Here is a 22,091-nt window from a genome sequence, read left to right on the forward strand (position 1 = left end):
AAGAATGCTCAAACTACCACACAATTGAACTCATCTCACACACTATTAAAGTAATGCTCAAAATTCTCCAAGTCAGGCTTCAGCAATACGTGAACCGTGAACTTCCAGATGTTCAAGCTGGTTTTAGAAAAGGCAGAGGAACCAGAGATCAAATTGCCAACAACCACTGGATCATCGAAAAAGCAAGAGAGTTCCAGGAAAACATCTATTTCTGCTTTATTGACTATGCCAAAGCCTTTGACTATGTGGATCACAATAAACAGTGGAAAATTTTTCAAGAGATGGGAATACCAGACCACCTGACCTGCCTCTTGAGAAACCTGTATGCAGGTCAGGAAGCAACAGTTAGAAGTGGGCATGCAACAACAGACTGGTTCCAAATAGGAAAAGGAGTATGTCAAGGCTGTATATTGTGACCCTGCTTATTTAACTTCTGTGCAGAGTACATCATGAGAAACACTGGGCTGGATGAAGCACAAGCTGGAATCAAGATTGCCGGGAGAAATATCAATAACCTCAGATATGCAGATGACACCACCCTTATGGCAGAAAGTGAAGAGGAACTAAAAGGCCTCTTGATGACAGTGAAAGAGGAGAGTGAAAAAGTTGGCTTAAAGCTCAACATTCAGAAAACATCTGGTCCCATCACTTCATGGGAAATAGATGGGGAGACAGTGGAAACAGTGTCAGACTTTATTTTTGGGGGCTGCAAAATCACTGCAGATGGTGATTGCAGCCATGAAATTAAAAGACACTCCTTGGAAGGAAAGTTATGACCAACCTAGATAGCATATTAAAAAGCAGAGACATTACTTTCCCAACAGAGGTCCATCTGGTCAAGGCTGTGGTTTTTCCAGTGGTCATGTATGGATGTGAGAGTTGGACTGTGAAGAAAGCTGAGTGCCGAAAAATTGATGGTTTTGAACTGTGGTGTTGGAGAAGACTCTTGAGAGGCCCTTGGACTGCAAGGAGATCCAACCAGTCCATCCTAAAGGAGATCAGTCCTGGGTGTTCATTGGAAGGAGTGATGCTGAAGCTGAAACTCCAATTCTTTGGCCACCTCATGTGAAGAGTTGACTCATTGGAAAAGACCCTTATGCTGGGAGGGATTGGGGGCAGGAGGAGAAGGGGATGACAGGATGAGATGGCTAGATGGCATCACCGACTCGATGGACATGGGTTTGAGTAAACTCCGGGAGCTGGTGATGGACAGGGAGGCCTGAGGTGCTGCGATTCATAGGGTTGCAAAGAGTCGGACACAACTGAGCAACTGAACTGAACTGAACTGAGCGTTGTTCCTGAGGTGGTTGGCACTTAGTTTCTTGAGGGTGTTTCTTTTCCTTTTGTGGGTCACTGACTCCTTTGAAAATCTTCAGGAAAAAATGGGAAACCCATGAATCTTTACATATAATTTCAAGAGGTTCATTGACAGCTAAATAACTTTATACTAAGACTCCTTTTGCCAGACTTAAAGTGAGTATATGAAGCTCAAAGGAGGAATAGATGGTGTAGAAGAGAAATAAATCAGAGTATATAGCAGTTTAGTTGGATGTCTAATTGATGGTCTGAAATTAATTTTGTTTTTTCTGCGATCTGTAAAATGTGACTAGCTTTACCTCATTCATAGGAATGTTGTATTGTTTCATGTAATAAAATTAAAAATAAATTGTATATAGTAATATAATCCTTACTAAGTTACATTTCAAATTTAAATTTTAATATGCTATGTCTCATCAAAATCATATTGTTTCTGGATTTATGGAAGTATTGATATTTAAAAAGAGTCCACTAAAGTACTGTGTCTTTGGAAATGATTGTAGGAACCAATGATGCCCATGGACCAGTCATCCATGCACTCAGACCATGCACAGACAGGTAAGAATGATACTGGCACAAACCATTGCTCATTAAAAAAGTGTCACTTAAAGACTTCTTCATGTGAATCTTTCACCTAAATGTAAAGACATTTGTATTCTTCCCAAATAAAAGCTCAGTAACCATATTTTGGGGATTTAACATCAATCACAGTATTTAACATATATGTTTGGCATTTTAAAAAGACAACTATGTAAACTGCAACAAATGACTGTTTTCTTTAATTCAGATAAATTTCTTTTGAGACCTCTTTATATACCAAATCTTTTTTTCAATAATGAAGACATATTGATTTTGTGGACTGTTGACTCTATTCAAGTGACATTTTTAAATAAAACTCTATTATGAGATGAAGAAATGATGTAAAAGATACAGAGATGCTGTATAGAAAATTCAAAAAAGATCATGTGAGTTCAAATGTCTAGTAGATATAAAAACCTTCAGTATGTCTCTGAGAAATTTGGAGAGCAATTACATGGGACATGGCAGCCTGATCTGGGGTGAATCAAGAAAAAGAGGCTTTTTCTAGAAGGACAGAATGTGGCATCTTCTTCATGGAAGAAGCTAGTTACATGAAATGTGGGCTTTTTTGGCCCCAGCTGCTTTAAGGAATAGAAACCTAGACTCCAATCTAGTCCAAACTAGAGACCCTCCATCTCTTATGTCTCAGTCATACTAATATAATTCAATAGGGTTTATAAGGTTACCCTTTTAGAAGGAATTTGTAAAGAAGAAAAATATATTTTAAAATAGCAAAAGTGTTTGCTCAAATCAGTAGTGGCTATTGATTGGTTCGTTCTCTTTACCCTCGTTAGAGATTAGAATTTAACTGATATTTATGTATAATTTGTTATTAATAGGACAGATACTCAGTTTTAAATGATGAACAATTATTTTTTTTATGAACAATTATTGAAAAATAAAAACTAAGAAAAATTAAATGAGAAAATTTTGTGTAACTTAGTTAATGTGTACTATGTTTTTCTTCTTTTTTTTTTTTAAATGTTTGGGATTGGGTTTTTAGTAATTCCATATAATCCTGCAAGTCATGAGAGTTTGGACCAAGTTGGTGAAGAAAAGGAGGTAAGATAATTAGTCTTATGGTACATTATGGCATCAGCTTTTTAATAACATGTGACAGTTTAAAAATGTGACAGATTGACTTGCTTAAATTTTAGGTCATACTGGAAAAATACAGGGATGATTTTTAGTGATTCTAGAGTTTTATTCTGATTTAATTTGTTAATTAAATTACTAAAATCATTTAAATTAAATAGTCTGGTATGGTGAGATAACTTATTTCATTTTAAGGTAGCAAAATCTAAAAATTATAATGTGCTTAAGAATGGTGTTTGAAAATACTTGGTAGTATTGTTTAAAATCTTGATCCTTCCATTTTACGGACTAATGGTTTATTTAAAGTATAAATAATTAAACATCTTAACTGCCCATCTTTTTTCTGACTGTTAGTTTATCAGTTTTTTAAACAGTTTAATTTAAAATGTTGAATTAAAATGATAACCAATTTTTTTATAACCAATTTTTTAAAAAAAGCTTTTGGTAAGATTTAGCATGCCTCACATGGTTTACTCCCACTTTGACTTCTGAGAAACAGCCTTTTTTAATCCTTTCTAGCTGTGTCCACAATGTGTTTATCGCTCTCTTTTTCAGGTCTTTCAGCCTTATATACTCCTGGCCATGACAGGTTTAAACTAGTGCACTGTGTTGTGCTGTGCCGAGTCGCATCAGTTGTGTCCTGTCTTTGCGACCCTGTGAACTGTAGCCCACCTGGCTCCTCTGTCCCTGAGAGTCTCCAGGCAAGAATCCTGGAGTGGGGCGCCATGCCCCTCCTCCAGAGGATCTTCCCCAGCTAGGGATCAAACCCACGTCTCTTACATCTCCTGCATTGGCAGGCAAGTTCTTTACCACTAGCGCCCGACTAGTATACTACCTCCTCCTTTTCTCTTTCCATTGTTTGATAAGTGTATTATGTTTTACTCTGGGTTACCCTTTTATTATGGAAAATGTCAAATATCAATAAAAGTAAACAGAATACTATAACAACCCCCTGTGTCCATTACCCAGCTAAAACAATTGTCTGTACATGTTTTGTCTACCAGCTTCTCTCACTCCCTTTGGCTTAGATGGTAAAGAATCTGCCTGAAATGCAGGAGACCCAGGTTCAATCCTGGGTCAGGAAGAGCCCCTGAAGAAGGGAATGGCAACCCACTCCAGTATTCTTGGGCTTCTCTGATGGCTCAGACAGTAAAGAATCTGTCTGCAATGGGGGAAACCTGGGTTCGATCCCTGGGTTGGGAAGATCCCCTGGAGACGGGAACGGCTACCCACTCCAATATTCTGGCCTGGAGAATTTCATGGACAGAAGCGCCTGGTAGGCTGTAGTCCATGGGATCCCAAAGAGTTGGACACGACTAAGCGACTTTCACTTCCCTCACTCCTGTACTGTTTTGAAGCACATCTGTTGGTTACCTATTTAATCTCCTATCTCAGTTTCTTGTATCTCTTTTAGTTTGTTTGACATTCTTTTGCTATTTTATTATTGGTTGTTCTAGGGATTGCAGCTTACACCCATAACTTACTTAAATTCAATACAAATTATTAATATGTTTACCATTTTCCAGGATATGCAAGGACCTTAGGGCACTTTAAATTCACTCATGCTCACTTCTTGGCTTTAGTGCTTTTCTGTCCTATTTTAAAATTCTGCATGTGTGTGTTAGTGTTTTTGAACAGTCAGTCCTTACTTTGGTTTATCCACATCTTATTCTTTTTGTTCTGTGCCCTTCCTGTGTGTCCGCTTCCATGTGAGATCATCTTTCTTCCTGAAAAACTCAGTGTTTCCTTTAGTGAGAACAACTAATGATGGATTTCGTTAGTTTTTGTTTGTCTGAAAATGTGTTTATTTCACTTTCATTTTGAAGGCTATTTTTACAGGCTTTAGAATTGAAGATCATCGGGGGTGAGGGGGGTTTTGGCCGTTTAAAAGGTGGCATTCCATTGTTTTCTGGCTTCTGTCATTTCATTCAGACTTATTATTGTTTATGTGAAGAAACTGTTACCTTCACTCCATTTGATTCTCTTTTATGGTTTCCTATTAACCATATTTAGTCTATACATTGCTTTATCTTTTTTACCATTTTCTGCATTCTTAATCTGCCCTAATCTGGTTTCTTTCACTCCTTTTTATTTATCCTTGTTTCCCAAGTCAGATTATTATTTCTACATTTTCTTTTGAATCATCATTCTCCTTCAGTTTTCATAACACTCCCCCCGCCACCCCCATTGGTGCTTACTAGTTTATCTTTCTGAAAAGTTGCTCCTTGCTTTTGTTTATACTCTTCACTTCAGAGAATTCACACTTAATTCTCATGGGTACATCTATTAGTTGTATGCTGAGAATTTTGCAGGCATCTAATAAAAGATTATCTTTAGTCTTCTCTGTGAAGTATCAGAAGCCTAAGTTTCTGGTTGTGAATGAATTACAGGGCTGACTGTCATTCCAAAGGAGCCTTGATATTGTGTAAATAAGAATGTTTTACATTAGCTGAGCTGCCTCATGCTTGCTTTCTGCCTGTAGTTTTAACTCAGCTTTCATACATTAAGCTCCTGGCAGACTCATCTTGATGACTCACTGTAACTTCTAACTTTGGTATGAAAAACTGAACTCATATCTCATCATCTCTGCCAATCTTATCCCGTGCTCACACTTTCTTTTTCTATCAGTGACACTTCCAATCTCCTGGTCACCAAAGTTAGTGTCTTTTTTTTTTTTTTTTTTATGCTTGTATCTTCATTGCCTCCATACCCCAAAGTTATCAGATTCTTTTAAAGACATCTTTTAAAGATTCTCAGGTTTCAGCTTCTTCTTCATTCCAAACACCACCCCTCTGACCTCAACTCATGAATTTATCCTATCTCTTAAGGAGTGTGATTGTATCATTTGGGTTGATGTAAGACAATAATTAAGAATTTAAATCAGAAAATATTTTAAAATCTTACAGGTGTAACTAGGTGTTAGAAGTATATTGTGTTATGCAAAATACTTCAGGTATGGCTCTTTGATATAAATGTTCTCAACAGGCAATGAACACCAGGGAAAGTGGCAAGGCTTCTTCCAGTTTAGGTCTTCAGGATTTTGATTTGCTCCGAGTAATAGGAAGAGGAAGTTATGCTAAAGTACTGTTGGTGCGATTGAAAAAAACAGATCGTATTTATGCAATGAAAGTTGTGAAAAAAGAGCTTGTCAATGATGATGAGGTAAGCACAATATGATGTTTTATTACCTCTAAACTATTACATTGGCTTAAGTGTATGATATCAGAAAAAATGTCAATGTTTGTGCCTTATTGTTTCTGTCTGCTTTTCTAAATACATGCTTCAGACTGCTTAATATATAAGGTATATTTAAAGTTGTCTGATGATTATTAGATTTTTAAAAAATAAACATCAAACCATATTATTATCAAGGGAGACTACTTGAGCTTTGTAAAAGTTTGCTAGACTCTAATAATATTGACAGATTTGCTGGGTAGTAGTTTCTCTTTGTATATAAATTATTATTGCATGATTATCAATGCTTTTGATGTTTAGCCTAGTTAGTCAATAATTGCATTTATGGTAATGGAATTACTAAGAACAAATTTGTCATAGTTTTGATACTGTCATTCTAGTTTGACATAAATTTCTTTCATATTTTAAAATAGGATATTGACTGGGTACAGACAGAGAAACATGTTTTTGAACAGGCGTCCAATCATCCTTTTCTAGTTGGACTGCATTCTTGCTTTCAGACAGAAAGCAGGTAAGATTGAAAGATAATGGAATGATTCCTGGGTTTGACACAATAAGAACATTTTGGTATGTTATACAATAAGAAGCTTTTTACAGTAATTCCTGAAGTGGAAATCCCATGGAGACACAACAGTCCTGTGCTTGTAATTGCCTGCTACTCCTGTTGGATCAGCATTAGGAAATTACCTGCTTTATACCAAAAAAAAAAAGTCATAATTATGGCAGGAGAAAGTAGAAATCCAACCTTTTAAATATCAGCAAAATTCTAGTTTTAGGACTTAAAACTTCCTAGAGTTTAATTAGGTGGTAAATCCTAACTTCTTTCACCTTAAGTGACAATTGGAAATGACTTACATTGCACATTCTAAAATTGGGGCGGGAGTGAGAGTTCTGGATTGCAAGTGGTACTACTTGAGAATGAAAGTAGCAAGTTACAGAATTATTATCTTTCTGGCTTACTTTATTGTCTCTTCTGTGGTTAAACAGCTTTCTAATGCAGTCACCCTTTGTCTCCACCAAATTCCTGGAATGTTTGTTAAGGGTGAATCTTGTAGAATGTTCTCTCTCCTCTGGCTGGTCTCGGTAGTGTTTAAACTGCAAAAGTGACACAGCCTTATTTTGGATCTTGGTCTCTTGTGTTCTCTCCTATGTTTTAGATTGTTCTTTGTTATAGAGTATGTTAATGGAGGAGATTTAATGTTTCATATGCAACGGCAAAGAAAACTTCCTGAAGAGCATGCCAGGTAAGTTTTGTTTTTATCATTTGTTTGTGTTGGATTTTGGTAGAAGGAGTTCTGGGACTTTTTGTATGCCAGTGGTTGAAAACAGTAGCTAGATCATTTATTTTGATTCCAACTAATTCTTTGTAAATCATGTAGAGCCTGAGCTAAAAGTGAATTTATATTGTAATATTACATATATACATTATATATTACATATATAATAATATAATTATAGGCAGTTGAGAAGTATAAACAGTATTCAAGGGGAAACCTTTAGTCTACTAAGCTCAGTTATTTTCAAATATTTTGTCTATTCAGTATCAGCCACTGAAATAATTAATGAATTTATAAACACATATTAATCTTATTATGTATGCAGTGATCTCTGACACTTTTTCGTTAGAAGATGATTGTTGGGACTTCCCTGGTGGTCCAGTGGTTAAGACTCTGCACCCTCAATGCAGGGGACATTGGGTTCAATCACTGTCAGGGAACTAAGATCCCTCTGGCATGCCTCAAAGCACAGCCAATGAAATGAAATAAAATAGAATAAAGGTTATTGTTCATATATCCTTGAGAGTAATGAAACAATTCCTCTTAACCTATGATGTAAATCTGACTGTTCTTCCATAGTTATAGTTTCTGAATTATTCTGCCTTTGGCATCCCCCACTCTGATTCCATATATGTTGATTAATAAGGGAAAAGAGTATTAAATATCATTTGTATAGTGCCCTTAATTTGATATTATTATACAAGATAGTAAATAGTTTTTCGAGGACTTTGGTGGGGAAGGATCATGACCTTGGATGAGAAGTTTAATCCATCAGTGCCATATTTTGTTTTGTTTTTTTAACTCATAATTAGAAATAATTCTACCCTTCTGCACTTCACAAGAGTAATGCCAAAAGGAAGCATGTGAGTTTGTATGTGTATTTAACAAAGGTTAGAGACTCATTTTAAAAAAATAACTTATTTAGTGGAAATCTTGCTATTCATTGATATTTCTTATCAAAAAAAGTAGCCTTCAATTTTATAGGAAGGTATAAAGTGTATTAATCTATCTTGTTGTTGTTTAATTTACTGTATGTTCATTATTTATTTCCGCTTTAACAAATGGTCACCCTTCATAGCAAAGCCACAGATGATATTTTGAATTGTGGATATAGCCAGTAATTGTTCCTTGTTTGTTCAGTTGGACTAAGGGAAAGTAGCCTAGTTTTTATTTTATTAAAGTATCCATTCTGGTTTTATACCATCTTTGCTTTTGTAGGAACCAGATACAGGATAAGGGCTCAAGTTCCTTGTTTTTAGAATTGAGTAGCTAGAAGGTGTGTTTTACACATCTCCAAACATGATCACGATAATACTCACCAAAGCAGCTTTATTCAGGTCAAAAATTTTCCTGTCACCAACGAGTTGGTGGCAGTTCTGAAAATGTCTTCCTGTTGTAGAATAATTTAACTCCTTTTTTAGAATTTTGGTGTGGGTTTTATTATTTGAGTGGTCAGCTTTCAGTATTCTTTCCATTTTTAACCAGTCAGTGGTTCTTGGCCTTTTGGAAGGTCACTTGTCCCTTAGAGAAGTGATGAAAACTATGGAAACTATAGAAGATGTCCATGCAACTTTGTATCCGGTTGTAGGAGTGTGGACATTCTGAAGTCCATCCGAGGACCCAGATTAGGAATCCCTGCCTGAGACTTTCCAATTAAACTTGATGAAAAGTATGGGTTTAATTTAGACTGGAACTTTTATCATTGTGTGTGGGGCTCAGCTCTTTTACAGTGGCACCTCAATTTGTGTTTTGGTATTATTTCTAAAAACATTGAGAGGAAAAAATCTTTTGACATGATTTTGATGTTCTGGTTTGCAGATGGAAGTAGGATTTAAATACCTTCCTCTAGAAACTTAACATGATTTAAAAACTTGAATCAAATGAGTTAATTTCTCATTTTATTTTAGATTTTACTCTGCAGAAATCAGTCTAGCATTAAATTATCTTCATGAACGAGGGATAATTTATAGAGATTTGAAATTGGACAACGTGTTGCTGGACTCTGAAGGACACATTAAACTCACTGACTATGGCATGTGTAAGGTGAGGGAAGTTTCTTATTGAGATCAGCAGCTCAGGAAATTGTTTTGGTCAAATAACTTTATATTCAAAACTGGGGAAATAGTTGCTACTTTGTGCTAGAATGGCAAAAAGTATCCTAAACAGAGACAGCTGTACTGATCTCCTATCCATTTATGAAATTCCACATTTTCTATGAAGTTACATGTGCTATAAAAGTTCATTTCTTTTCATTGTCTATATTTTTTTTATCTTGAAAGTTGTGCTACTATTAAATAAAATTTGTAGGTAAAAACTGTCTACAATCCCAGACTTTAGCACAACAGCTTGCATATCGTCTTCCAAGTTTTTGCCTGTTGATTGTGACTCTTTATAGTGCACTCAAGATTTTCCCAGGGAATCTAACATTTTTTCATATTTAAATATCTGACATAAAGTACAATAGAGCAAACTTAAGAATTTTAATTATTCTCAGGACACTTCCTTTGTTTCTGAGTGTTTTATTCATTTTGTAACAGTGTTTCATTTAAAAGTCCAGTCGTTTTTCAGAAAATGTGTAGGGGACTACTCTCATCAAAATAACTGAGACAGAATTTTCTTTACACAGTAAATGTGGTAGCAAGCCTGTGAATGTGTTGACTGCCTTTCCCCATTCACCTGAAGGAGGTGCCTCTAGGGCCTGCCTCTTTTTTTTTTTTTTAATAAATTTTTTAAAATTTATTTTTGACTGCACTGGGTCTTTGTTGCTGCACACAGGCTTACTCTAGTTGAGGCGAGCAGGAGCTGCTCTCTAGTTGCAGTGCATGGGCTTCTCATTGCAGCGGCTTCTCTTCTTACGGCGCACAGGCTGTAGGCTCGTGGGCTCGGTAATTGTATTGCAGGGGCTCAGATGCCCCGTGGCATATAGAGTCCTCCCAGACCAGGGATCGAACCTGTGTGCCCTGCATTGGCAGGTGGATTCTTAACCATTGGACTACCAGGGAAATCCCAGCCTGGCTCTTTTTCTTCAAAGAAATTTGGGCATCCTATTTTGCTCAGAGGATATTACTAAAGAAAACTTACTTGATCTTTTGTTACTCTTAATGAAAAATAATACTGGTTTGTTACATACTCTTATTCTTTCCAGAGATCCTCAATCAATTTAATCAAGATCTTTGATAAATCTCTTAGAGGTTTTTTTTCAGTAGTTCTTTAAATTGGTTGTTCCACTTACCTCCTTTTCTGCCGCCTCCTCCAGGAGTTGTTTAATGTTATTAGTAGGAAATGATCCCAGGATTTGAGCTTATGTTCAGAGACCTTACCAACAGTACTTTGTCTCTTTTCCAACCTATCACATTTACGCCCAAAGTTAAAGCTTATGGGAAATAAGTCCCCTGGAAATTGGAATGTTCCTATCTTATGACTTAAAGAGTCAGTATTTAAACTTGACTAAAGCCTAACCTTAGGCAAATATTAGATGAATTTCTCTTCCTTATAATTATTCTTTGGGAAATCTAAAACACTGAGATTTTTTCCATAGTTTTTCCAGAAATGCTTTCTTTAGGTTTATTTAATTTAATTTCTTCAGTTTCTCACTAGATGCTTTTACATAAAGAATGCAGAGAATAGTGATGACTGGAGACATATGAAAACTGCAATTAACATCTTCAGAGTTATGTTTGAAATATTTTATGAATATTGATTTTTTTATTGACTGAAAACTTTAGCTGTTTTATAAATTGATATGCCTCCAGCTATTTTTTATCCACAGGGGGATTTCATAATAATGTGTATTTTATGCTATAAGTAATTTAGCTGATGGACCTACATTCAGATATCCAGTCCAAAGCTGAATGATTTAGTACAGCTCTTTTACAGGTTAACAAACAGACTGCATCCCTTGCCTCTGACTCTTACCCTACAAGTGCATGTCATAAACCATCACTGTATGTCAGGCCATCGCCATTAATACAAAACAACGTAAATCCCATTCATGTTTCTTTGTGCAGGCAGGCCTTGTTTTACTGTGCTTCATTTCCCTGTGCTGCACAGATACTGTGTTTTTTACAAATTGAAGGTTGTGGCAACCCTGTGTTATCAGATGATGGTTAACATTTTTTAGCGATAAAGTTTTAAAAAGAAATTTTATTGAAATATATTTGATTTACAATATTGTGTTTAAAGTATCTTTTAGTTAAGATATGCATTTCATTTTTAGACATGATGCTGTTGCACATTTAATGGATTACAGTGTAGTGTACACATAATTTTTACGTGTACTGGAAAGTCAAAAATATTCATGTGACTCAATTTATTGTGATATCTACTTTATTGTTGGGATCTGAAACCAAGCTGCAGTATCTCCATGGTATGCCTAGACACATATACCCCTGTTAGGGATCTTAAAAAATCCTTGAAGTCGCAATATATACTACTAAGTATTTCTTCTAGATATTTATATTAGTATTATATATAATAGTATAAAATCTGAAGAAAAATACATACCCCATGCCAGGAATATCTCTGCAGGAATTCATAAGAACCTCATATAACAGTGGTTGTCCCTAAGAAGCTGAAACCGGGTATGTCAGACAACAATGGGAAGAAGACTTGATTTTTAGTCTGTATTTTCTCCCTCTTTTTGTTTGGAATTTTGTACCATGTAATTTAACAATAGGGAAATGGTTAAATTCTAGGTACATATGTTGGAGTTGAATTTTGTAGTCATTAATAATAGGAAATCTGTAATTACATGGGAAATTACATGCTTACAAAGTAAAAAAGAGCAGATGTTTAATTGTATATTTAGTAGTATTCAGTTTCTATTTAGACTTTTATTGTTTTTCATTTTAATTGAGATGTGGTTGATTTACAGTATTGTATGTTTCAACTGTACATCATGATTCACAGTTTTTAAAGATTGTACTCCATTTATAGTTATAAAACAACAATGACTATATCCTTGTAGTTTATTTATTTTATACATGGTAGTTTGTACCCCTTAATCCCCTACCTCTACTTTGCAACTTCACTCACACCACTGGTAGCCACTCGCTTATTCTCTATATCTGTGAGTCTGTTTTGTTGTTTTATTATATTCATTAGTTTGTTTTATTTTTAAAATTCCACATATAAGTGATAGCATACAGTATTTGTTTCTCTGTCTGACTTATTTCACTAAACATAGAACCCTCCAAGTCCATACATGTTGTTGTTTATGGCAAAATCGCATTCATTTTTGTGGCTGAGTAGTATTCTAGTAGTATTTTATAAATGGTTTCCTTTGTTGTGCAAAAACTTTAAGTTTGATTAGGTCCCATTTGTTTATTTTTGCTTTTCTTTGGCTTAGGAGACAGATAAAAAATATACATATTGGTACAGTATATAGCAAAACGTGTTCTGCCTGTTTTCTTTTAGGAGTTTTGTGGTTTCTAGTCTGAACATTTAGGTCTTTAATCTGTTTTTATTTTATTTTTGTGTATGGTAGGAAAAAATGTTCTAGTTTTATTCTTTTACATATAGCTGTCCAGTTTTCCCAAAACCACTAATTGAAGAAGCTATCTTTTCTCCATTGCCTATTCTTGCCTCCTTTGTCATAGAATAGTTAACCATAAATGCTTGGTTTATTTCTGGACTTTCTGTTCCATTGATTTATATGCCTGTTTTTGTCCCAGTACCACACTGTTCAGTACTTTAGCTTTGTAGTGTAATCTAAAGTCAGGTAACATGTTTCCCCCAGCTCTGTTCTTCTTTCTCAAAATTGTTTTGGCTATTTTGGTAGACTACCGTCCTATCGTTGATTTCTTATTTAATTTCCTTTTGATCAGAGAATAGTCTGAATGATAGTAGTGCTTTGAAATATGTTGAAATTTCCTTTATGCCTTGTATTTGGTCAGTATCCCACATGTACTTTAAAAAGGATATATAATCTCTATTTTGCATGCAAGAAGTCTCTGTCTCCCTCCTTTTCCCTTTTCCCACACATACACACACATATATGTATTCTATGTGTATATATTATACATATTTTAAACTTTAGCATTTGTTCAAATCTCCGTCTGCTTACTAATTTTTTGTCTGTATGATCTTTCTTTCTTTCTTTTTTTTTTTAGTATATACAGATGTTTTAAAAATCACCTGTCATGATTGGGGATTGTACTATCGGTCTCGGCTGCTATAACAGGGTACCATAGGTTCAGTTCAGTTCAGTCACTCAGTCTTGTCCGACTCTTTGCGACCCCATGAACCGCAGCACGCCAGGCCTCCCTGTCCATCACCAACTCCTGGAGTCCACCCAAACCCATTTCCATTGAGTCAGTGATGCCATCCAACCATCTTATCCTCTGTCATCCCCTTCTCCTGCCCTCAATCTTTCCCAGCATCAGGGTCTTTTCAAATTAGTCAGCTCTTTGCATCGGGTGGCCAAAGTATTGGAGTTTCAGCTTCAGCATCAGTCCTTCTAATGAGCACCCAGGACTGATCTCCTTTAGGATGGACTGGTTGGATCTCCTTGCAGTCCAAGACTCTCAAGAGTCTTCTCCAACACCACAGTTCAAAAGCATCAATTTTTTGGCGCTCCGCTTTCTTCACAGTCCAACTCTCACATCCATTCATGACCGCTGGAAAAACCATAGGCTTGACTAGATGGACCTTTGTTGACAAAGTAATGTCTCTGCTTTTTAATATGCTGTCTAGGTTGGTCATAACTTTTCTTCCAAGGAGTAAGCGTCTTTTAATTTCATGGCTGCAATCACCATCTGCAGTGATTTTGGAGCCCCCCAAAATAAAGCCTGACACTGTTTCCACTGTCTCCCCATCTGTTTGCCATGAAGTAATGCAACCGGATGCCATGATCTTAGTTTTCTGAATGTTGAGCTTTCAGCCAACTTCTTCAGTCCTCTTTCACTTTCATCAAGAGGCTCTTTAGTTCTTCTCCACTTTCTACCATAAGGGTGGTGTCCTCTGCATATCTGAGGTTATTGATATTTCTCAGCAATCTTGATTCCAGCTTGTCCTTCATCCAGCCCAGCGTTTCTCATGATGTACTCTGCACATAAGTTAAATAAGCAGGGTCACAATATACAGCCTTGACATACTCCTTTTCCTATTTGGAACCAGTCTGTTGTTCCATGTCCACTTCTAACTGTTGCTTCCTGACCTGCATATAGATTTCTTAAGAGGCAGATCAGGTGGTCTGGTATTCCCATCTCTTGAAGAATTTTCCACAGTTTATTGTGATCCACACAGTCAAAGGCTTTGGTATAGTCAGTAAAGCAGAAATAGATGTTTTTCTGGAACTCTCTTGCTTTTTCGATGATCCAGCTGTTGTTGGTAATTTGATCTCTGGTTCCTCTGCCTTTTCTAAAACCAGCTTGAACATCTGGAAGTTCACGGTTCACGTATTGCTGAAGCCTGACTTGGAGAATTTTAAGCATCACTTTACTAGCGTGTGAGATGAGTTCAATTGTGCGGTAGTTTGAGCATTCTTTGGGATTGCCTTTCTATGGGATTGGAATGAAAACTGACCTTTTCCAGTCCTGTGGCCACTGCTGAGTTTTCCAAATTTGAGTGCAGCATATTGAGTGCAGCACTTTCACAGCATCATCTTTCAGGATTTGAAATAGCTCAGCTGGAATTCCATCACCTCCACTAGCTTTGTTTGTAGTGAGGCTTCCTAAAGGCCCACTTGACTTCACATTCCAGGATGTCTGGCTCTAGATGAGTGATCACACCATCGTGATTATCTGGGTTGTGAAGATCTTTTTTGTACAGTTCTTCTGTGTATTCTTGCCACCTCTTCTTAATATCTTCTGCTTCTGTTAGGTCCCTATCATTTCTGTCTTTTATTGAGCCCATCTTTGCATGAAATGTTCCCTTGGTATCTCTAATTTTCTTGAGGAGATCTCTAGTCTTTCCCATTCTGTTGTTTTCCTCTATTTCCTTGCATTGATCGCTGAGGAAGGCTTTCTTATCTCTCCTTGCTATTCTTTGGAACTCTGCATTCAAATGGGGTTAGGTGGCTTAAACAACGAACATTTATTTCTTATGGCTCTGGAGACTGAGAAGTCCACGATCAAGGTTCTGGAAGATTTGGTGTCTGAAAGTACCCTTCCTGGGTTGCAGACGACTGTCTTCCCGTTGTATCCTCACATGGTGAGGAGACAGACAGAGAGCTAGCTGTCTTTCTCTTATAAGAACATGAATCCCACCATGGGGCTCCAACCTCATGACCTAATTACCTCCCCAGAGGCCCCACCTCCCAGTGCTGTCACATTAGGTTGGCAGCATGTGAGTGTCAGGGGCACGTAAACATTCAGACAACAGCAGGGATTCTGAAGTCCTCCTGATGATTTTGTCCGTTTTTACTGGTTGGATTTTGAGGCTGTGTCGTTAGCTGCCCACCAGTTCGTTTTAGCTTCTTGGTCGTTGTTCCATTTGTTGTGCAGTTTCTCTATTTGTGCCTGTTAGTGTGTTCTACCTTAATTTTCTCTACCCTGTAGCTATTTTTTTTTTTTTTCCAGTGGGTTTTGTCATACAGTGATATGAATCAGCCATGGATTTACATGTATTCCCAATCCCGATCCCCCTACCCTGTAGCTATTAAAATACAAAACCAATACATGTGTGACTTAGGAGCAATGACCAGAAGGGAAACAGCACAATGCCAATAGTGGTTGTGTTAGGAAGTGGGATTTAAAAGCTTTTCTTCATAAAATATGCTTCCTTTGATTCCTGTAAATTAAATTTTTATATTATAATTTTACTTGAATATAAATTATTTTAAATGCAGTTTTTAATCTGAGTTGAATTCTACCGTATCTAATGAGGTCAAGTTTTCTTTAAGGTATTTAGTAGCAGCCTGTGATTTTAATAATAAAGGCAGCTGTGCTAGTAATATTTTATTTAACCTCAATACACTACCTAGAGATGCTAACCTTATATGAAAATGAAATAAAAAAGATAAATTTAAAACAAATTTTACATCTTATTATTTTCTTCCCCCTTTTTTTCTTTTTCTAAATAAAAGGAAGGATTACGGCCAGGAGATACAACTAGCACTTTCTGTGGTACTCCTAATTACATCGCTCCTGAAATCTTAAGAGGAGAAGATTATGGTAATAATTTGGTGGTATTTTGGCCATGTGACGGAAGGGTGGTTAGATGTGACACCAATTTATAGTACACTGTAGTATTTCAGTACTAAGCTTATTAACATAAACTTTCTTAATCTTCTTAAAACCTACTAAAAACTCCAAATTCTGAAATCAGAGACAGTGGGACTTTGATAGTATTTGGGGATGCCAATTTGAATAATATTTTATTAGTGGCAAGCACTTAAGAGTACTGGCACTATGCTAAGCAGTTTGCATATATTAACTAAATTAATCTAATCCTCTTAATAATCCTATGAGATAAGCACAATTAACTGACATTTTATAAACAAGGAAACTGGTAGACAAAAAGTTAAATAACTTGCCCAAGGTCATGTTGCAGGAAAGTGGCAGAGTTGGGATTTAATCAACCATGTAATTTCAGAATCATAAACTTCTGTAAGATTGTTCAGATTTCCTGGGGTATTTCCCCTAGGAAATCTGAAAGATGGGGGAAAGATTCCCTGCTTGTCAGAAACCAGAGGTTGTGTTTATCTTAAGAAAACATTTGGCCCTTTGGGTTCTGGCCCTTTGATTTCAGCAGTTGTAAAGGAGGATGGCTATTTCTGATAGCTGCTTGTAATCTGGTTCCAAAGTCCTTTCAGGATCTTTAATCAGGTAGCAGAAGATCAAGTTTCACACCAAGCAAGGTTATTTCAAATACAATTTAATTATGTCTTCAAAACAAAGTATTAGAGGCAGGCTCTTGAGTCTGGAATTACAAACATATTTGGTGGGACAAAGTGTACAGGATAATTATATAATTTGACATAGAAATATTGGTCTCTGCAGCTTAGTGTAACCAACAGACATATTTGGGAAGAGAAACTCGTGTTTCATTTTCTATATTTTATTTTTAAACTTATCGTTTAGTTACCTCCCTTCTTTAATAAGTGAAATGTTCTTGTAATCCTTGATGCCTGCCATGATCATTATAATGCATTTCAAGTTTAGTTTTTCATTATGTTTATTTTTTTAATTATGCAATAAAATTAATCTCAAATTACTAACATTTTAGAATGTGGAATGGATAATTTATTGCTTTAAAATTTCATTTTGAAGGTTTCAGTGTCGACTGGTGGGCTCTTGGAGTACTAATGTTTGAGATGATGGCAGGAAGGTCTCCATTTGATATTGTTGGGAGCTCCGATAACCCTGATCAAAACACAGAGGATTATCTTTTTCAAGGTAATTTGCAGTATTTTACAGAGCCTCTGTGAATAACCCATCCTAAAGCATGAATGAAGACAGCTCTAGTTATTACTTTTGAGTAAGAAAGAGGAAGAATAACCTGGACAGTATACTCCTGAACACAAGGGGCTTTGAGTTTGTTTTTGTTGTCTTGATCTATCCTTCCTACTGCTTAGTTTCTGGTCCCGTTTGCCGGTTACCTTCTTATACTCAGAAATGTAACAAAAAGGTGACTTCAGATTGTACATCACAGAGGTTGGAGGAAGGATTTGTGTGGCTGGAGAGGGCAGTCTTTTCACCTGGACCACAATGCTGAATGCATAAATCCAGGGGCGATAATGGGAAAAAGCAGAGTACTAAGGAGATAAAAAGGATCACAAGGTGAAGGAAAAAGCTCCGCAACTGGAAACACAAAGAACTGAACAGAACAGAAACAAGCAGACAAGCACAAGGACCCCGAGCACACAGTCCAGAGAAGTGCAAAAATTGCCACAAAATTCTGCATTTAATGACTAAGGCCATCACAGAAAATGAATAGATATTTCATGTATTAGGAAATCTAGCTTGCTGTGGAAAACCTGGAAAGGCTTTTAACCTCCTTAATTAGGGGTGTGCACATTAAAAATTAATGAGCTTCCATCTCATACCTACACATTTGGCAAAAATTTTAAAGTCTGACAACACCAGTGCTGGTAAGGGTTAATAACAGTGCTGGTGAGGATATGAAGCAACTGGAACTCTGGATGGAGTGAAAACTGACATGACAGCTTTGGAAAATAACTTGGCAAAGTCTAATCCAATCAAATATAGTAATACATGCCACACATTTTACAGATACTAACCTGTTTAAACCTTATAACACTCCATGAGGGCTTCCTTGGTGGCTCAGTGGTAAAGAATCTGCCTGCCGATGCAGGAGATGCAGGTTCCATCCCTGGGTCAGGAAGATCCCCTGGAAGAGGGCATAGCAACCCACTCCAGTATTCTTGCCTGAATAATCCCGTGGATAGAGGAGCCTGGTTGCAGTCTATGGGGTCTCAAAAAAGTCAGACACGACTTAGCAACAAAATAGAAAACAACAGCAACACCCATATGAATCAGGTATTCTTTTTATTCCAGTTTTACAGATAAGGCAACTGAGACACAGTAAGGTAGTCAAAGAATAAAACATACGCATGTAGTGATCAAAACTGTTCAGAGTAGAGGCCTTCTCTGAGTAGGAAGGAAAGGACTAGGACTGGGGAGGTACACAAGATGCTTAGATAGTGTTTGTAATGTCTGTTTTTTTCTGCTAGAATGCCTTATATATCTTAAAATATAAGGATGAAAACCCTGTAAAAGTTAATTATAATAATGCTGTAAATTTTATCTTTCTAGTTATTTTGGAAAAACAAATTCGCATACCGCGTTCTTTATCTGTAAAAGCTGCAAGTGTCCTGAAGAGCTTCCTCAACAAGGTATAAATTGTATATAAAATCGTTAGTGATTTACCTCTATACAAATGGCACTGGTAAGGAGAGTTTCAGGCAACATAAAATTCCAAAATATCAAAGTATATAGTTTTCCCATTAGATCTGGAACGTGTCTCTTCGCCAAAGGGTACCTGGACAGAATGAGATCCTGAGATGTGTCATCCTTTCCATTCTGCCAGTATAGTTTACCCCTAGCTCTATATTACCCATGGTGTTTGTTTTGTTTTGTTTTTTGGCTGCGCTGGGTCTTCACTGTGCTGCATGGACTCTTGTCTGACTGTGGCACTCAGGGGCTTCTCTTATTAGGAGCACAGGCTCCAGAGTGTGTGGGCTCATACGTGTGGTGTTTTTAATGTAAACAAAAAATACCATGTGCTCAATTAGAGAAAAACTGCATCTTTGGGGATAGCCTCAATTGTACCTCCATCTCTATTTTTTCAGTTTCCTTTAGATTATTATTATAGAATGTTTTAACTTATTGAGTACTTGGTGCAGTAGTGTTCCCTGCAGATTCTCTTATCACCATCCTATAATTAGATAATCTTAAAAAAAAATGCTGAAATGTTGTCTCTTTAAAAAATCTGAACACCATTCTGTCATTGTTGGTCACAGTTGATAGGCTAGAAGATTTTTTTTTTTAAATATCTTTATTTATTTTATTTGCTTGCATCGGGTCTTAGTTACAGCATGTAGGCTCTTAGTTCCCTGACCAGGGATTGAACCCAGGACCCCTCCATTGGGAGCACAGAATCTTAGCCACTGGACCACCAGGGAAGTCCTTAGAAAAGTTTTAGGATCTAAAATTATGACTCTGAATTATTTTTATTCATAACACTCTAACACCAAATGTGTAGGTTTTTTCCACACCACCAACCAGTTTTCCATCCTCTTACTTTTAAAAACTTGTTTAAAAATAAATGGTAGGTTAGAAAGTAGGTTGATGTGTGTTTATTTTCTGAGATAAATAAGATAATGAGTTTTAATAAAATAAGAAATTCAAGCTTGGTTTAAATGAGTATTTTATGTGAGGAAAGATTTAAACTAGAAACCTTAGCTTTAACACAGTGAACAATGAAGGTGAGAAGTGTCAGTATGCAAAGCAGAATGCCTTTTGCCACAGAGGAAAATGGGAACATGTTCTCATTCACGATAGTCGTATAATTTGCAGGCTGCTGCTCAGTCCAGTGATTCAGATAATGGTTGTATCGTTGTTGCACACAAATTACAGCTGTTGCTATAATTAGACACAGGGCTTTTAAATTGAGCTAAAACCAAACTGGTGAAGTTCGGGGGTTTGTGTGTTTTGAGTATCACTCCAGCCCGTGTCAAAGAAAGAGTTGGATGCTGCCCAAATAATTCTGCTGCTCTCTTTGTCTTCCCATTTTTCATTAGCAAGGTGTGGTGACATCTCTCCACTTGAGTTGCAAGGCTAGCTGGAGACGAGCTGTGAGGAAACCTTGCTTGTCACAAGCATCAGATACTCCTTTTGAGTATCTAGTGTTATATTTTCTAGAAATGAAAGGTAGACCATTCTGATTTCAGACATAAAGGTATCATATAACAGACACAAAACACACGTCACAAAGGTGATTTATTCTGATGCAGAGTATTCACCCAGCTCTTGAAACATTTCCACCATAGGACCCAAAGGAACGATTGGGTTGTCATCCACAAACAGGATTTGCTGATATTCAGGGACACCCATTCTTCCGAAATGTTGATTGGGATATGGTATGTAAATTTTGATTGTTTTATATATTGTTGTTGTTGTTCAGTTGCTAAGTCCTGTCCGACCCTTTGTGACTCCATGGAATGCAACCCACCAGTCTTCCCTGTTCTTCGTTGTCTCCCAGAGTTTGCTCAAACTGAGGTCCATTGAGTTGGTGATGCCACCCAATCATCTCATCCTGTGTTGTCCCCTTCTCTCAATCTCCTCAGTCTTTCTCAATCTTTCCCAGCATCAGAGTCTTTTGCAATGACTCAGCTCTTGGCATCAGGTGGCCAAAGTATTGGAGCTTCAGCATCAGTCCTTCCAATATTAGTTTTCATTATTTTCTTGGGCCAAAATTTATTAATGTAAAACAATATTGAAAAACCAGTGTATCACAGCTTAAATAACTTAAAACCACTCTCTAAAGTGCTTTTTTAAAATATTTATTTATTTTTTAATTGAAGGATAATTGCTTTATAGAATTTTGTTGTTTTAAAAGCACTTTAAAAAAAATAAATAAATAAAAGCACTTTAAATGACAGAAAACAACAAAATTCTAAGTGCTTTTAAAAAAGCGTTTAAAACTGTGAAAGCTTAGAATATTAGTTTAATGGAGCAGGTTGTAGTAGTATTGGGCCCTGCATCAGTGTTTAGATTTGTAAATTATTTCCATAGTATGAATATTGTAGAACCAGGCCCAGGGACTCAGTTTAATAAGACTGGGAAATACCTGAGGACAGAGGAGAAACACAGAGGTGGAATTTTTAAGAATGTGGGCTTGAGCTGTCATCCGTTATGTCTCTTCTAGATGGAGCAAAAGCAGGTGGTACCTCCGTTTAAACCAAATATTTCTGGGGAATTTGGTTTGGACAACTTTGATTCTCAGTTTACTAATGAACCTGTCCAGCTCACTCCTGATGATGAGTAAGTATTTCTGAAGACTGAAATATTTTTAAAGTACTTTGATAGTCCCATTTTTTAATGGCTACACAGTGTTCCATGATCAGATCATCTTATTTTATCTAATCATCCAGTTACAGGACATTTGAATTATACAGTTATAAAAACAGTACTTGTCATTCTCTACTTTGCTGACACGCATTGT

General features: G+C 36.5%; 1 protein-coding gene across 1 annotated transcript in view; it reads left to right on the forward strand.

Moving 5' to 3' along the window:
* Positions 1-22,091, forward strand: part of PRKCI (protein kinase C iota) — a 67,723-nt gene that overhangs the window by 41,489 nt on the left and 4,143 nt on the right. The window contains exons 7-17 of the mRNA XM_061168310.1: positions 1,821-1,875; positions 2,900-2,958; positions 5,977-6,153; positions 6,600-6,697; positions 7,344-7,430; positions 9,371-9,506; positions 16,489-16,576; positions 17,675-17,800; positions 19,181-19,260; positions 20,917-21,006; positions 21,795-21,910. Coding sequence (XP_061024293.1) covers positions 1,821-1,875; positions 2,900-2,958; positions 5,977-6,153; positions 6,600-6,697; positions 7,344-7,430; positions 9,371-9,506; positions 16,489-16,576; positions 17,675-17,800; positions 19,181-19,260; positions 20,917-21,006; positions 21,795-21,910 — 1,112 coding nt within the window. The remainder of the gene's footprint in view (positions 1-1,820; positions 1,876-2,899; positions 2,959-5,976; positions 6,154-6,599; positions 6,698-7,343; positions 7,431-9,370; positions 9,507-16,488; positions 16,577-17,674; positions 17,801-19,180; positions 19,261-20,916; positions 21,007-21,794; positions 21,911-22,091) is intronic.

Source organism: Dama dama, chromosome 19 (assembly GCF_033118175.1).
Source record: "Dama dama isolate Ldn47 chromosome 19, ASM3311817v1, whole genome shotgun sequence".
NCBI lineage: Eukaryota > Metazoa > Chordata > Mammalia > Artiodactyla > Cervidae > Dama > Dama dama.